The following is a 19148-nucleotide window of genomic DNA, read 5'->3' as shown; positions in this document are numbered from 1 at the left end:
GTGCTAGCAATGGGAATGCAGAAAAGATTAAGATTTAGCTCACAATATTTTTTAACAGGTTTATTGAGATGTAATACACATACCACACAATTTACTCATTTAATGTATACAATTCAATGGTTTTATAGTATATTCACAGACTTCATAATATTCAATATAGTTCAAGGTCCATAGCACCTTTTACTGAACAATTCCTTAGGTCCAGAGGGGTAAAATCTCCTTAGCTCTATTCCTAGATCTGCTCCTTCCATCGGAATAATGGCACCTAGCATTTATTAAACACCACCTCTTATGAGATAAGCACTGTGCCTAGTTGCTTTATAAATGTTCTCTCCTTATATGCTCCCAATAACCCTGAAAATAAGTTGTATTCCTACCTTATACACAATGACAATAATACCTAAATACCTAGCATTTATCGAGTACAATTGTTATCTTGTTTAATGTATGTGGAAACTTCTCCATTTTGCTTTTCTTCCCCTTTCCCACTGTTTATTAACTCTCTAACTTCCTGATGCTGCTTATTCTAGTTCTTGAAGCTTGCTGGGGTTCTTTGGAAGGAGGAGAGAGACATAGGGAACAATTAAGATTTTTAAGCTTCTGATGAGAATCACAAGGGCCAGATGTTTTATTTACTCCACACATTTTTTATTGGGAGAGAGAATACCCATGCACAGACAGATAAGGTGAATATAAGACTACTGATGGGTTATGGCCAAATAATAGTTGCTTCTGAAACTCAGATCTGATTTAAAAAGATATAAAAACATTTTCTTTCTATAAACTTTTGGTGTTTAGTATTTTCAATCTAAGATTTACTTTTCTTCCTTGCACATGGATCTAACCCTCTTACCAGTTAGATGACTTATCTGTACTGTGAAGTAATTCTTGTGCAAATGTTTCTATAATGAACTTGTCCTTTTTTATTAAAAAAAAAAAGGAAACATAAAAAAAAGCCGTCTTAAAATGCCACATGAAAAATGCATGTGACTGTGTGCTGAAGTGTCAGTGGTAAGGGTAAGGAGTAGAAAGAAGTTTTTATAACTTTAACCAAATGTATAGCTAGAAAAAATGATTCTCCCCAAGCCCCAGCACACAAAAATATTCAGATTGGCTAACTTTTGGGCACTGATTTGGGTATTTTATATATTTTTCTAGTGAATAATTATCATTGGATATTGAAGTTAAATTTGCTACTGGTTCTAAATTCAAAATTAATGTTTTTGTGATATACATATTTTTTAGGCTGTGGGAAGAGCATTCCTAATAAAAGTTCAAATGAAAAGAAAAACTTTATCAATCCTAATAATTAATAATTGAATCTGAATTGTTTTAAATGAAGTCTATAAATAAGTGAGAAGTTGGTCACTTTTAAAATTAAGTTTTTGAACCATTTAGACTCTTTTGTAATTGAAAAAAACAAACAGTCTGAATCTGCAATTTCAGGTTAGTTCCTTTGATAATTGCTTCTTTAATGTTTAGTATTTTTTAAGCAGATATAGTTAATGTATTTTGTCTATCTAAATATCACATACTATGATTCTGAGTTTGGCATTTTTCTCTACAGAATGCAAAGAAACAAATATTCTAATGGTTTTATTTTATTTCGTTTTTCTAGGAGTCAGAGAATAATAAGTTATGTTCCCTATATTCCTTCCGAAATACTTCTACCTCACCACATAAGCCTGACGATGGGAGTCGGGACCGCGAGATAATGACCAGTGTTACTTTTGGAACCCCGGAACGCCGCAAAGGGAGCCTTGCCGATGTGGTGGACACACTGAAACAGAAGAAGCTTGAGGAAATGACTCGGACTGAACAAGAGGGTATGTGTGGACTTAGCTGTTGGGCTTTATTCTTAAAGATTCCAGGTCTTAAAAAAAAATGAGTGGGATTTCAAGGGCCAGAGAAGTGCAAAATTGGCACTAGCTAGGAAAAAGTTATTCAGAGGTTTCCATGGTGATGGTAGATTGTGATCCATTAGGAGTGTTAAGCAGATAGCTCCATTTTTCTAAAACTTTGTGAATTTATTTGGTTCTTATAATAACAAATCAAGGTTTTAAACTGACTGTAAGTTTTGCCCTGGAAAACGGTAGTATGGGAATTTTTCTAGCTGCGACTTTTTCATTTTTCTCTCTTACTTCTTTTTGATATATAATGTTTTATTATGAAAATATCAATTGTTTAAAAAGCAAAAAAAAAAAACCCAACTAGTTTATTTTTCCTCATTTTTATAAATATTATAAATTTATAAATATTATTTTACCTCCAAATGTTGTAGAATTGAGAGTTGCAGGTTTCTAGTGTTGTTAAAGCTAAATGTTCAAAGGGGAAGTGCTTTGACACAGGACACCTACTGCAACATCACACATCCACCTTCTCTACTCTCTCCACAGGAGTCCACTTAGGTTCACCTAGGTCCTAAAAAAGAGAGGAAAGAAGACTGTCTAATAATATTTTTAAGTTAAATAAATCAGGTCTAAGTTATTGCTATACTATGTACTTCTTTCATTTTTTAGTGTATAGATTTTAGACTTTAAAATGTATGGTAATTAGTGGTCCTGAATTTATTACTAAGATTTTAAGTCAAATCTAGACCTCCGTGGCACTGTAGGGAAATTGGGATTATATATACGGGAATTTTTTCATGTAGCTTAGTTTTATTCCTGTAAGGACTCAAAAATTTAAAAGTTTCAAATTATTTTTTGTGGAAGTTTCAGGTCAATTTTTGTGGATGTGTCCACCACATCAGCAATTTTTGTGGAAGTTTCTAAAATGTATTACATGCTTCCCTAACTTACTGACCAGATTGTATGGCACAAGATGTAAATATTTTTTTATGACTCAGAGTCATGATGGAGTAGACTTATGAACTCTAGTGCCCATCTAACAATTATGTGACCCTGGGTAAGTTCTTCAATCTCCCTGAGCCCCAAAAGTCAAAATTTTCTGTGGTACTAATACCTAACTTGGTAACTCAAACATTTTGAGAATTAACTGTAATAATGAATATAAAAGTCTCTTATGAACTGTAAACTACCTAAATTTGAGATATTGTGATGATTATCATATTATAAATGTCAATTATTTTACCATGCTTTAATGTAATGATGTCCCCAGAGATCATTGGGATAATTAGGACTGTTTGGCTCTGTGGTTATTTCTCTGCAATCACAAAACTTTAGAGTTCTTGTGTCTGCTTGCTATAGATAACTTTTTTGGCATCTGCATGCGTGTGTGTGTGTGTGTTGATTTTTCCTCCAATATCATGTTGCAGGCTGTTATCTTGCTTAATTGTGAATAATTTCTAATTTGTTCCTTCCATTCACCTATAAATTATGAAATTAGATGATCATGACATTCTGGACTATATTTAAAATATGAATAAATATGTCTGGGTGAGTTGCTGAGAGATTTTGGGTAATATATGTGATCTTTAGTGCATGGACTTCATGCTAACTCTTCTGGCTGTTCAGAGACTTTATTTTGCTCATTCTTGGCTATGTTCTAGAATAACTGAGGCTGCCAGATCAATAATCTCTGAATAAGTGAGATTGCTAGATTGCTTTTAATTGTGATTCACCAAAAAGATGGTTTTAGTTCCATAAGAAAGTGGTTTTCAAAATACTTTACAGGGCTCTTTAATGTATGAATAAACAAATTGCTTTCTGATTTTTTTTTTGGCCTGGACTGCTAGGGAATTTAAAATCATTTTTCCTTTGCAAGTAATGGTTAGTTTTCTATTCTTCCTCTTCATTACGTTATTTTATAGATATGATATAAGAAAGACACTTGAAAGATGAGAGTTCTCATTTAAGCATCCTGTATCACTATATTCCCACTACTGAAGAACATTTTTTAGGTACTTTACAGAACTTTGCTTATTTTCTACAGCGCAATATTTTAGACATCAGAAATCCAGGCATTTTTAGTGTATATTAATGTACATAATATATTAAGTACAAATATGAAGTAATGAAAAGCATGCTAATCAAACTTACAGGTTCCACAAATCTGAGAGAAACAGCGAATATAATGTATAAAAGAAACAAAACTCCAAAGGTTTTGACACTGAAAATATGAGCTTAAAACTAACCCATCAAGGTAAAATTTAATAGATACTATTGTCAGTCCGGAGGTTATGACCACAACTCCTAGCTGCACAAGAAATTACTGAAGGAAATTCAAAGAGCAGACACATGAATGAAAAAAGCTGATGAGTTTTAGGTGACAGAAAGTGCAGTGAGGTCAGCATGAATATTGCCAAAACACTGCCAATACTATCTCAGTAGCATTACTAGAATTACAGTATGTAGCATTCAAGAGGAGGTAGTCCCATTGAACTCCCTCCTCAGTAGAATGCATCCAAGGTATTGTGTTGAGTTGCGAAGTACCACACTTTAAGAGAGACTCAAAAGCATTGGGATATTCTCAGAGGAAAACAATCGAGATGGTACCAGGCACAAAATTATATAATAAGAGGAATGGTTGAAGGAATTAGCAATATTAACCCCAGAGAAATGAAGATCAAGGATGACATGATGGTTGTCTTCAAAGATTAAAGTCATATGGAGGAGGAACAGGATTTATTATATCTAGCTCCCTGGGGGTAGACTACAGATCAGTGACAAGAAGTTACAAGGAACTAGATTATTATTTATAACAACAACAACTACTGGCAATTGTAACTGTCCGTATATGGAATAATCTTCTTTGGAAGATAACAAATTGTCCTTGGAGGTATGCAGTAATCTTAATTGCCATTTTAATAAGGCTATTTTAGAGGACTGATAATTGGTCTTTTTCCAATGCCAAGGCTCTGTGAATTTTTATGAACAATATGCTTATACAATATTCTATGGTTCATGGTATATACTTTTTAATAGCCCCAATCAAGAACTACATAGTACTGTGATTATTTTTCTACAAGTTTTTCTTCTTATTTTGCAAGGCGCTATATTACAACTGAGGGATTCTTACCTGCTTACCTTTCTTTTTTTTTTTTTTTGCCATGAATCCCTTTGGTAGTCTGGTGAAGTCTGCAGGTCTTTTCTTATTTTTAATTTTTTTTTTTAGTTTATAGGGTAGCTTTCTTATTTTAAATGCATAAAGTGAAATTCATGGAATTACAGAGAAAATGAATTATATTAGAATATTAACTAATCCTTAAATTTTGTGATATGGTAGAAAGTGCTACTTTACTAATGCATTAAACAATAAGATCTAATGGAGGAACTAAAAAGATCATAATTTTGAAGTAGTAATAAGCATAAAAGATATTTTGGTCTCAAAATAAGCAACCTAATTTTATACCTCAGGAACTAGGAAAAGAAGAACAAACAAAGCCCAAAGTTAGTAGAAGGAAGGAAATAACAAAGACTAGAGCAGAAATAAATGAAATAGAGGCTAAAAAGAGAATAGAGAAGATCAATGAAACTAAGAGCTGGTACTTTGAAAAGAAAAAAAAATTAACAAGCCTTTAACTAGACTCAACAAGAAAAGAAGAACTAAAATAAAATCAGTAAAACAAGAGATGTTACAACTGATACCACAGAAATACACAGGATCATGAGATTACTGTGAAAAATTATATGCCAACAAATTTGACAATCTAGAAGGAATGGATAAATTCCTAGAAACATACGACCTACCAAGACTGAATCATGATGAAGTAGAAAATCTGAACAGAGCAATTGCTAGTAAGGATATTGAATTAGTAACCAAAAACCTGGACAAACGAAAGTCCAGGACCAGATGGCTTCACTGGTAAGTTCTACCAAGCATTCAAAGAAAAATTAATGCCTATCCTCAAACTCTTCCACAAAATAGAAGAGGAGGGAACTCTTCCAAACTCATTTTATGAGGCCAGTATTACCCTGATACCAAAACCAAACAAAGACACCACAAGAAAAGAAAATTACAGGTTAATATCTCTGATGAACATAGTAGATGCAAAAATCCTCAACAAAATATCAGCAAGCCAAATTCAACAATACATTAAAAAGATCATACACCATAATCAAGTAGAATTCATTCCAGGGATGCAACGATGGTTCAACATCTGCAAATCAGTCAATGTGATACACCACATTAACAAAGTGAAAGATAAAAATCATATGATCATTTCAATAGATGCAGAAAAAGCATTTGAGGAAATTCAACATCCATTTTTGATAAAAATTTTCAACAAAGTGGGCATAGAGGGAATGTGCCTCAACATAGTAAAGGCCATATATGACAATGCCACAGCTAATATACTCAGTGGTGAAAAGCAGAAAGCCTTTCCTCTAAGATCAGAAACAATACAAGGATACCTACTGTTGCCACTTATGTTACAATATAGTATTGGAATTCCTAGCCAGAGCAGTTAAGCTAGAAAAAGAAAAGGCATCCAAATTGGAAAGGAAGAATTAAAACTGTGACTGTCTGCAGATGACATCATACTATAGGTAGAAATCCCTAAAGACTCCATTAAAAAAGTATTAGAAATAAGAAACAAATTCGGTAAAGTTGCATGATACAAAATCAATATACAAAATTCTGTTGCATTTCTTACACTAATAACAAACTATCAGAAAGAGAAATAAAGTAAACAATCCCACTTACAACTACATGGAAAAGAATAAAATACTTAGGAATAAATTTAACCAAGGAGGTGTAAGACCTGATGTTAAACTATGAGACGTTAATGAAAGAAATTGAAGACACAAATAAATGGAAAGATAGTCCATGCTCATAGACTGGAAGAATCAATATTGTTAAAATGTTTATACTATTCAAAGAAATCTACAGATTCAATGCTATCCTTATCAAAATTCCAATGGCATTTTTCAAGGAAATAGAGCAAATAATGCTAAAATTTGTATGGAACCATGAAAAAACCCAAGTAGTCAAAGCAATCTTGAGAAAGAAGAACAAAGCTGGAGGCATCACACTCCCTGATTTCAAACTATATTACAAAGCTATAGTAATTAAAACAGTTTGATATTGTCATAGAAACAGATACATAGGTCAATGGAGCAGAATAGAAAGCCCAGAAATAAACCCGCACATCCATTATATATTAATTTGTGACAAAGGAGCCAGGAGTATACAATGGGGAAAGGATAGTCTCTTCAATGAATGGTTGTAGGAAAACTGGACAGCCACAAGCAAAAGAATGAAACTTAACCACTATCTTACACTATACACAAAAATTAACTCAAAATGGATTAAAGACTTGAATGTAAGACCTGAAACAATAAAACTCCTAGAAGAAAACAGGTGGTAAGCTCCTTGGCATAGGTCTTGGCAATGATTTTTTGAAGCTGATACCGAAAGCAAAAGCAACTAAGGCAAAAATAAATAGGTGGGATTACATCGTACTAAAAGATTTCTGCACAGCAAAGGAAAACCCGCAATAAAATGAAAAGACAGCCTATGAATGGGAGAAAATATTTGCAAATCATATATCTGATAAGGGGCTAATATCCAAAATATATAAAGAACTCATACAACTCAAGAGCAAAAACCCAAATAATACTATTAAAAAATGGACAGAAGATCTGAATAGACATTTTTCCAAAGACATACAGGTGGCCAAAAGGGTACATGAAAAGATGCTCAACATCATTAATCACTAGGGAACTGCAAGTAAAAATCACAGTGAGATATCACCTCACACCCTGTTAGAATGGCTATTATCAAAAAACAAGTAGTAATAAGTGTTGGTGAGGATGTGGAGAAGGGGAACCTTTGTGCACTGTTGGTGGGAATGTAAAATGGTACAGCCACTCTGGAAAATACTATGGAGGTTCCTCAAAAAATTAAAAATAGAGCTACCATATGATTCAGCAATTCCACTTCTGGGTATTCTTCTGAAGAAGATGAAAACACTAACTCAAAAGGATATATACATGCCCATGTTCGTTGCAACATTATTTACAGTAGCCAAGATATGGAAACAATGTAAGTGTCCATCAGTGGGTTAATGGATAAAGAAAATGTGGTATATATGGAATATTATTCAGTCATAAAAAAGAATGAAATCTTGCCATTTGTGAAAACATGGGTGAACCTCGAGGGCCTTATCCTAAGTGAAATAACTCAGGCAGAGAAAGACAAATACCATAAGATCTCTCTTATATGTGGAATCTAAAAAAAAGCAAGGTCATTGATACAGAGAACAGATTGGTAGTTGCCAGAGTTGGAGGCGGAGGGTGGGAGAAATGGGCGAAGGGGGTCAAAAGGTAAAAAGAAAAAAAAATGCACAAGAAAATTGTACATTTCTTTTAAGAAGATTGTAAAACTTATTGATATAAAAAAGTCTAGATAAATGGAGAATTATATCATATTTGTGGAAAGGGACACTTGATAACATAATGACCTTAAATCTTACCACGCTGATCTACAAATTCCATAAGTTTTCAATAAAAATCACAACTAGATTTGCGAATGTGTAGGGGTGGAGTATTTAACAAACTGATTGTAAAATTCATGTGGAAAACAAAGGACCAAGAAAAGCCATGACTATTTTGAAAAAAATAAACAAAGGGCCCATACTGCTTACCCCCCACACCCCCCAAAAAATTGTGAGACAGTGCATATGAGATATAGGACTGAAAAGGTAGGCTGTGTTCAGATCAGAGGCCCTTTAACTCTCAACTAAGGAGTGTGAACTTTATATTGAAGGTTATGGAGGAACCACTGACTATCTTTTTGGCACAATAAAGTGATGGATTAGAGCTTTCTTTCAGGAAAGTTAATCTGGCCGCACTGTGTAGGATGTATGGGAGCACAGAGAGACATTAAGGAAATTGTTTCATGCTAGAGATAATGAGGACCTGAACTGAGGCAGCAGAAATAGGAAAGGAAGAAGGGATGCATATGGAAAAGATATTAGGAGATAGAATTGTTACAACTTGACATTTAAGTGAAGAGACCAAGAGAGAGGAGTGGTTCAAAGGTAGCTCAAACTTTTTAAACTTTGGGTGAATAGGAGGGTTATAATATGATTAATAAAAAGAAGTAGAGGAACATGTTTTGGAGATGGGAGCAATGAGGATTTTTTATTTTGAGTTTGATTTCTAATTTTAATTATCTGCTCATAGTTAATAGAACAGAACAGTATAGTGGGAGACCAGAAATAATTATAGAAAAAGTCATTAAAAAGTTTCTGATGGATTTCCGGTTCTATAATAATTATATTTTAGGTCTAAGGAGTTATGATAGCTCCACCAGTATTTGCCTGGATTTGATCCTTCGAAGCCCCGGGTCCTTCTCATTTGGGACATCTCTTTTCTCACGAGACCTGTAAGAGCTTTCAAGTGTATAACCCACCGCTCTCTCACTTCTACTTCCTGGTTTGAAGGTCATACCTCATGTGTGACAAGCCTGAGAGATTGACATAATAAATAAGCTTTCTTGGGTCATTCTTGTCCTGGAGAATATTTTGACTCTATCCGACTAAATATCTTCCCCCTTACATCCTCTCGTATAGAGGAACTGATCTGTAAAAAGCTTATTATGATCTATTTTAAAACGATATCTACATGATAAAACAAAAACTCTCCACACGGTAATAAGAAAGTTATTCTCTTGCAGGCAGGTTCTTTGATCAACCAAATAACTCTCCAGTGTTTTATCTGCCATTCACTCAAGAAATGCCCTCTCCAGAGCAGTGATTTGCCTGGATCACTGAAACACTGATGAACAATGGTGTTCTGTCTGAAGTGCCTCCTCTGAAAGTGATATTTGTGGGAAAATAGGCATAGTTTCTGTTTTGTTGTAGATTTAACCTTGTTATTTTTGTCATAGATAGGTAGATAAATAGATAAGTGCACAGATGCATGGATATATTGATTGAATGAATGAATCTGCCTTTTAAAACACTGTTGATAGGGATGCGTAGAGCATGCAGAAAGACTTTGATTAATAGATTCAGGTTGAAATGCTTCTGAGATAAAAATCCTTCAGTTGTGATTAAATGATGAATTTTAGTTATCCTTGTATCACCCATCTTGTTGCCAGTGTAGCTGAGCTCTATCATAAGCGACAGTTGTCAGAAAATGAACACTTTAAAAAGGACTTCTATATCTAAATACATATATTTAATCAGAGAGTCCTTTGGCTTCTGAAAATAAGTTGTCTAATGAGAATTTCATTTGAGCAGCTGCGACTGAGGAGGTCAACAGGCATTGCCTAGGAGAATATGGCCCAGCTGGTTAAATCTGGTTGTTGTCGTGATTTAAATGGTCAAGTGCTGCTTATAATCCAGGACCGTCTGTTTGTAAAGGGAAGAGTGAGTGCTTCAGCATAATGTACAGCTGTTTTAATCTCTCTTTAATAATAGTTCTTCAGCCACTATCATGTCTTGTGTATCATACTACTAAGTATGTGATCCGGGGCCGAGTGAACTGGTTTGGGTCAGGTTCTGGAGTCACCAGAGACTGCGCAGAAAGGAATACAGTGATATAAACCTCAACTCTCTGACAAAATAAAACTTTCCTTCGACTTTTTGGCTCTTTTAAAGGCCTTATTCTTTTAAAGAATCTTTTAAATTATCTTATTAGATGATGATTATTGTGATCAAGAGGGAGTTAGATTATTTAGATAGAAATATTAGAATAACATTATATAGAAATATTAGGATAAGTGAGCTCTCATTGATAGAGGCCGTAAAGTTAATGGAAAGTATGTAGGGTTTAGGTACAGTTCCATAGGATATATGTTGGTCAGAAATTAGAGTATTTGTCCAGTGGAATTGTGTGCTTCAAGCTATCATGATAATGAAAGTATGTGGATTCATTTGACTGTATGTAGAGAAAGGGCGAGAGCATTTGAGCTTTGGATTCCTGGTGGGATAGGCTTTCCAATGGATTACGCAGCTGTTACTCAGCACAAGAATGAACACGTGTTTATGTGTATATCTGATGGATTATTATCATTATTCACATCTCTAAACAATAATTTGAATTTCTACATATATTTTCACCGTGTTATATTCAGTTAGTATATACGGTGGTGTGCATTGCTTGTCTGATAGCTTTTGCTGAACTAAAGGAGGAATGTGATATAGTTTAAACAATGAGGAAACGTGTTTGAAAGTCATATATTTTTGAGGGAGATAGATCTGGGTTTGACTATAGGTTCTAATATTTAGAGAGGCAGTATAGCCCACTGATTAAGAGTATGGCCCCTGGAGCTAGGCTGCCTGGGTTTGAATTTCCGTTGTGCATTTGCTAGGTAGATAACATAGGGCACCTCTCCGTGCCTGAGTTTTCTCATCTAGTGCTATCATGAGGATCAAGATTTAGTTAATGCAACTACGACATTTATAATGTTGCCAGCACTGAGTGAGTGCTCAATAAATGTAGCTGAGGTTATTTCCTAGCTGTGTGACCTTGAACAAATTATTTAAGTCCTCTTGCGCTTCAGTTCCCTCATCTGTAAAGCTGGATGAATGATACTTACCTTGCAGGGTTGTGTGAGGATTTGATATATTATATGTATATATATAACATAGCTTCTATAATTATAATTACTTTTGCTATTACAACTACTATTTGAAGAAACATTTTTTAAGAGAAATATTACAGGAATTTCATCCTGCACCACGGACGGAATCATAGGAAATGTCCCATGGTGTTAGGGGATTTAGCATTTGGCAGCAGTGACGTTCTTGTTTTCTGGAAGAGCAATTCAGTTTAACTCTTCTTTCAGGCTTTTTGGAAAAGCTGATACTAAAGTTTCCCCACTGGAAGCCAATCTTCCCTGCTGAGAAATATGCGGAATATGATGTTGTCAGTGAAAGAGGTTGGTAAAGCCTTGGATGAGGTTTTAGATAGTACCCAGTTAAGAGCAATGTGTTGCTGTTAAAGAAAAAAATCTATTAAAAGCCCATGCTAAAAAAAAAAAAAAATTAACATTCATGCCACGCTAGAGCATCAAAAGAATCTTTTAAGGCACAATTTATGGATATTAGGTTTTTGCCACTGCTATGATTGAAGGTTATATTGGTGAAGCATTTAGAATATCCTAGACCCAAACCTTTCTTTGTATTTCTCGTTCATAGTAGAAACTGGAAAGGTTTTGGATTTTTGCGTAAGAAAGAAATATTCGTTACAAAACCCCCAGAATTATTATTTCAAATAAGTAGGAAATTTCAAGTCGTTTAAATGCTGAAGTTCCCCAAGACCACTCATACTGTAGGGAAAAAGCAATCAGGTATGCAGAGCAATGCTGATGGCAACTTCATTTCAATTCATTTTTTCTTCTCTTTAAAACACATCTTTCTTCTCTATGATATCTGTGTCCTTCCTCCTGTTTTAAGGAATTTGTGTCACATTTATAGAAAATACGTATCTAGTAGCAGATAGTTTAAATAAATATATTTTCTGAAAGTATTGTACAGTTAAGGATTAAAATAAGGAGCTAGAACTGCTGGTTTTTGAATTATATAAAGAATTATGTTTGATATATTTTTGTGTTAAGTATATTTGCTCCCTAATTCTTTGGAAACTGGTCTTCTCATAATTTTTGGAAAGATGTCATCAGCCTGAATCCTGTGCACCCCAGGCATTCGGACCAATCTTGGTTATTTCCAGTTGCTGTTGTTTTGCAGCTCCCATTTACAGTGTTGGCAATAGCCTAGTTGGTGGAATCCTTTTCTTAACTTCATTTTGTCTGTCTCTGCCTTGAAAAGATACTTCACATTTCTTGGCCCATTTTTATCTCCCCAGATTTGAACATTCTTTTCTTAAAGCTCTTTCTCTAAGAATGTTAAGAACAGATGCAGGCAGTTGCTTTTGATTTTTCCTTTTACTGACCTGGGAAGCAAGAAGGTGCTCTCCCAGCATTTTGTTGTTTAGAAAGAGCATGCAGCTTCCTGACGGTTTGATGAAATGTCATATTCTCATATGATTTTTGAACCTGTGGAGTTTGATTGGATCATTAGTATTTTGCGTTTTTTCTATTTAAAATTCGTTAGATTGACTTTTTCAGGATTTATGCTGAAATTCTCAAAAGTAATAGGAGGCAGTTTTTAGATCTATATTCTTTTTCTTATACAATATGTATATAGAATCTAAAGGAAAAAAGGAATAGAAAAGGAAGTGGTAAACTTAAATATGTGTTTATTATGTAATATTTGATATATAAGTCATAAAAGTAAAACAGACATGTGAATTCATCATCCAACTTAATAAAAATTACTAATACTGTTGAATCTACTTATGTTTTCTTCACCTGTCCAACTGCCGGAACTTTGTGTTTATCGTCATCTTTTTTTTTGTTTTAAAACAGTTTTGCATGTGTCCTTAAATGATATAATGTTTAGCTTTGTTTTAGAACTTTATAAAAATGGTATCATACTGTAACATTCTGTGACTTGCTTTTTATACTCATAATTATATTCTAGGATCAGTTTTGCTGTGTGTAGTGTCATTTTCACTTTTGTATAATATTCCACACACTATTCCATGGAATGCTATACAAGAGTGTATTCTCCTGTCTACTGTCTCTGGACATTTGGATGATTTCCAATTTTTTGCTAGTACGAACAATGACAGTATGAACATTCTTGCACCTGTCTTCTTATGCACATGTGCCTGAGTTTCTTCTCTAGGGTCTATTCCCCAGAGTGGAAATGCTGTTGCAAATTTTTATATTGTTTTTTCACTCTGTTGAAAAACATTACACAATGAAGTTGGGACTGCAGTGTGTGTGTGTGTGTGTGTGTGTGTGTGTGTATGTATGTGTATGTATTATAATCCCTGAAAGCTTTAACTTAGCTGTCTGTACCTTTTGGTTCCACCTTCCTCAAAATGTCTAGTACAGGTTTCTTTTTATCACTGAGCATTTCAGAAGCTCACAAGAGCCTTTGATGGACCCTTCACTGCAATTTTCCTTTTTCCTTTTGTTGTATCTTAATAGAATGTCTTCAGCCCTTCTTTCAACTATGAGCACAAGTGTATTGTCATTCTCCCACTGGACTATGATTACTAAGTTTGTTAGGAAACACACTTGTTTTCCTTTTGATCCTCTTTATTGATGTTCCCAGCTCAGTGTAGGTTTTTAATTAACGTAGTTTCTGATGTTCAACTATATCAGGTTCACAATCATTTTTTTCTTAAATATCTACTTAAAATTAAAAATTAACTAGCAAACTCTGTTGCTTATTGCCACTGTCCTATCCAACCATTTATATTGAAATAGAGATTTTTCTAGCCAAACAGTTGGCTTGTTAGCTAGAAATCTTCACGTCTTCCTTAAAATGTTTAATTAGAGAATCCTTTCAGATATTGTCCTGGATTTGATGTGCATTCTTGTCCTGACTCAGGTAATGTATTGAGTAGTACCTAATAATTAATTAACTAATTGATTAAACTTAGCACTAACTTCTTAATTTAGAAAATGAGGACATTGGTCTAGCATTAAAGGACAAATTCTAAAATTCTTTGCTGCTTTGATTTTCTTTTAGAGTTAATTTTCTTTCTCACACTGTGTTTAGACTAAGTCATCTGAACCAATCTCATGATTCATTTTCTTTTATTATGCTTGAAATTGTCCTTTACTATTACTAATCTTTTTTATGACGTTAGAATCTTTGTGAAGATAGAGATAAAAGCTGCCATCCAATTTTGATGTCTGAAAAAGTTGTCCAATGACGTACTTATAGACAAAGCCATGGATAATTGGCTCAGAAGGTGCTGTACTATATGGTTTGAGAGACTGGTAAAGAGAAGGTTTTGCTAGTAGGGTACCATGATCTAGAAGAAGGTAAAGGTCAATAATTCTAGCTTTGAGTTGAGTTGTTGTAAAGGGGATTTGGGCCTTAGAGGGAATTCATGGCCATAATTATTAGCCATTATAAGGCTCTGGTTTAATGCTGAGTAATTGTGACACTGAGACCTATCATAGCTTCCTTAATTTATTGATGGTGTAAGTGTAACTGAGAGGCCAGACAAGTACTTCCACAATGAATTCATAGAATATAGGCCATCCACTAGCATTGGGGTGCAGATGTTAGAGGCCTATGGACTTTCCTAATTGCTCTCTCCTAATGAATTGAAAATGAATAAATACAAATAAATGGTTAGAAAAAAATTGAAGGTAAAATGAATAATAACTATGAAAAATGTGACAAAGTATTGAATTATTTGCAACAAGAAGCATGGCAGTGGCAACAGCAGCAGCAGAATTGCTCTGCTGATGTATGATTTTTGAATGAAGGCAACCTATAGTCAACGGGTAGTTTTTAGAGTGGCTAACAAACTGTGTGCACTGGGATTCCACTCCTCTCCAGAATGCGGTAATGAACTTAACTGGAACTTTTTAGCAGATCACTCCGAAATGTCTTTTATCTCATATCTTTTCCTTGTGTCATAGACAGAAGAGATGGGAAATTTAAGGGTTAATATATAAGCAACATGTTGTTTTGGAGTTATCTCCCTTTGTTTCTGGGAAGAACAGGGAGACTGGTGGAAACTACCTTATGTATCTAGGGTACAAAGTCTTAAAAATTATTCTTTGGTCTTTTTCATAATATTTGATGATATCACATCTAGTGGTAGTATCATTTTAGAATACAAGAGGACAGTAGTTAATGTCATTTGCTTATAAATGTTACTGTCATGAAACTCATGTGTACAGAAGCTCATGTATTAATTTTATTTCTCCATTATTAATTTCAACTTTTAAGCCCCATTCTGACTAATAGAAAATCTGGTCTTACTTCCAGGTAAACTCAGTTCCTTCAGGATTTAACTTCAGTCAGTCAGAATTATGCCCGTTTCACTTCTTTGTGCTGTCATCTGATATTCAGAGGGTTTAGGCATTTTACTGGCATTGTAGCATTGGTATCTGGCCAATACTCATCAATCATATGCTTGGAATAAAATTCATTGCTTAAAATCCAAACACCATACTCTGGCTTTCAAGGCCCATCTTATATTGCTTTACTCTTTTCTCAGGCCACTCCAGCTGAATTGGCTTTTTTTCTTTTTCCTCAAGCATTTCTTGGTTCATTTCGACTTGCTTTTCCCTGTATCTAGAATGATTTTCCTTTGGATCTATGTATACATGCTCCTTCTTATCATTCAGATCTCAGCTGAATTATCGCTTCCTCAGAGAAGCCTTACTTAACCTCTAATCTGAAGTAGAGCCCAGCTAGGCTTTAATATATCTATTTCATTTTCACCGTAGCATTTTTCACTACCTGATATGTTCTCGTTCATTTGTTTTCTTTATTGTCCGTCTCACTCCACTAAAGGAGGGAAGTCAATGAAAGCAGAGACCCTCTCTGATTTGTCCATTCTGTGTTCCCAGTGCCTAATAATGACTGGAACATAAGACCCTTATTAAATGTTTGTTAATTGAAAGAGTGAGTGAAGATTGTTAAGTGATCTGGAATGGTGCCTCTTGTTTTTACTTCTGCCTCTCTTGTCTTTGCATTTACTCTTTTTCTTCTCTCACTCAGTTAGGCCTCTCTTAACTATGTCTTTGTCTTTAATAATATTGAAGATCAATGTAGGAAATCAGAGTAATTCCCTCTTTTCATGGCGTTTCTTTTCTTTATTGGTGCACATTACCTATTTAAAAGTCAGCTTCTGGGGCCGGCCCTGTGGCGGACTGGTTAAGTTCGCGCGCTCTGCTTTGGAGGCCCAGGGTTTCACTGGTTCTGATCCTGGGTGCAGACATGGCAACGTCATCAGACCATGTTGAGGCTGCATCCCATGTGCCACAACTAGAAGGACCCACAACTAAAATATACAACTATATACTGGGGGGATTTGGGGAGGGAAAAAAAAAGCTTGGCAACGGTTGTTAGCTCAGGTGCCAATCTCAAAAAAAAATGAATTAATTAAATTAAATTAAAAAAAAGTCAGCTGCCAAAGGGAATGTGATTCTAGATATGGTTCCATTTTCTATTGTCCACTAGGTTAGACTTACACTTCTAACTATTCTGAAACTACAACCTTTCAGTTTCACCATAACTATATGCAGAACGATAACCCTTCCCATGAAGTTACACAAGTGAATAAATTTCTTAGATATGCCCTGATTATTGCAAACTATGGTAAACACTGAGAGTCACTGTCTCTCACTGTCTGCGGCCACTCCACCCTTTACTTGCTGTGTAGTCAATATTAGCTTCAGAGGTTAGGGGTATTCTTGGTACCGGATGGAGACTAACTTTTTTGATTTCTTTTTTTCTAGCTTAAATTTTTTTCTAACAGTAATACTTATTCATTATCCCTCACATCTGCTGTGCTTTTTCTTTTTGCTTTGATGTGAATATAACTTGGACATTCCTTAGTCACATTAGACCCACTATACATCATTAGAATTTGTTTCCTGGGGTTCTTTTGTAATCTTTCTCTAGTGAGCATTCTGATTAAGAAACTTGAAGATGTAGCAATCTCATGACAAGCTTTACTATCTAAAGCGTCAGCGCTGTGTTGAAGGTGAATTATTTAGTCCAACACACTTCGTCCTCAGCCATTATCCCTCCTACCCAGAATAATCTTGTCTCCCCTCTGCTTATCTAAATTTTCTATCTATCCATTTTACAATATTCAAAGGCCAGATCATACGTAGTCTTCTATTAACTACTTTAGGACTCATGACTTCCTCCTTCTCTAAAGTTTTGGAATCTAAAAAAAAAAGGTCAAATTCATATAAATAGAGAGTAGAAAAGTGGTTGCCAGGGGCTGGGGAGTGGAGGAAATGGGGAGAGGTTGGTAAAAGGGGAAAAATTTTTCAGTTTTAAGATGAATAAAGTCTGAAGATCTCATATATAACATGGTGACCCAGTTGATAACACTGTATTGTATAATTGAAATTTACTAAGATTAGCAAATCTTAGCAGAGGAGCGTTTCAATGTTCTCACCTCCCTCCAAAAAAAAAAAAAGAGTAAATAGGTGAGGTAATGGATATGTTATTAACTCAATGGGGGAAATCCTTTCACAATGTGTATGTATCAAATTCTCACATTGTATACTTTAAATATCTTACAATTTTTACAATTAAACTTGAATAAAGCTGAAAAAACCTGTATATCACTACATTTATCCTAGATTTTAACTGTAATTATAGTTTGCTATTTTTTAAATTGAGATTTTTTATGGAGACAATTACAGATTCACATGCAGTTGTAAGAAATAATTCAGAGCGATCCAGTGTACACTTTATCCATTTTCCCCCAGTGGTAACATTTTGTAAAACTATCATATAATATCACAACTGGGTTATTGACATTGATACAATCCACTGATCTTACTCATATTTCTCCAGTTTTCGTTACACTCAGTTGTATGTGGATGTGTGTATTAAGTTCTATACAATTTTATCACCTATAAATCACTACATAGGTTCATATATCCACCGTCATAAGCAAGATACTGAATAGTTCTGATACCACAAGGATCACTTGTGTTGCTCTTTTATAACCACATGCATCTCCCTTCCACTCTAACACCCCTCATCCCTGTTGAGCACTATGTTCTTCATTTCAAACATTTTTTCATTTCAAAGATGTTATATAAATAGAATTATACAGTATGTAAATTTTTGGAATTGACTTTTTTCTTTTAACTCAGCATAATTCCCTGGAGATTCATCCAAGTTGTTGCATGTATCAATAGTTCATACTATTTTCTATTGCTGAGTAGTATTCAATGGTATGTATCACATATATGTATGATAGTTTCTTTAACCATTCACAGGTTGAAGGACATCTTCAATTCAAACATCCAGTTTTTGGCTATTACAAATAAAGGTGCTATGAACATTTGTGTACAGGTTTTGTGTAAACATAAGTTTTCATTTCTCTGGGATTAATGCCCAGGAGTACAATTGCTGCTTTGTATGGTAATTGATGTTTAGTGTTATAAGAAACGGTACCATTTTACATTCCTACCAACAATATATGAGTGATCTAGTTTCTCTGCATCTTTGTCAGCATTTGGTTTTGTCATGTTTCTTTTAGCCATTCTGATAGATGTGCAGTGATATCTCACTGTGGCTTTAAATTGTAGTTCTCTCATGGCTAATGATGTTGAACATCATTTCATGTGCTTGTTTGCCATCTGTCTCTCTATCCTCTTTGTGAAATGTCTATTCATGTCTTTTGTCTTTTTTAATTGGATTGTCTTTTTTACTGTTGAGT

General features: G+C 34.5%; 1 protein-coding gene across 48 annotated transcripts in view; it reads left to right on the top strand.

Annotated features, from left to right (window-relative positions):
* Positions 1 to 19148, top strand: part of SOX6 (SRY-box transcription factor 6) — a 571438-nt gene that overhangs the window by 251653 nt on the left and 300637 nt on the right. For all 48 annotated transcript variants that reach the window (XM_070491207.1, XM_070491211.1, XM_070491215.1 and 45 more), the window contains one exon: positions 1619 to 1826. In XM_070491207.1, the coding sequence (XP_070347308.1) occupies positions 1619 to 1826 (208 nt within the window). The remainder of the gene's footprint in view (positions 1 to 1618; positions 1827 to 19148) is intronic.

Source organism: Equus asinus, chromosome 20, assembly GCF_041296235.1.
Source record: "Equus asinus isolate D_3611 breed Donkey chromosome 20, EquAss-T2T_v2, whole genome shotgun sequence".
In the NCBI taxonomy this organism is placed as follows: Eukaryota; Metazoa; Chordata; class Mammalia; order Perissodactyla; family Equidae; genus Equus; species Equus asinus.
This window is presented reverse-complemented; position numbering and strand designations above follow the sequence as displayed.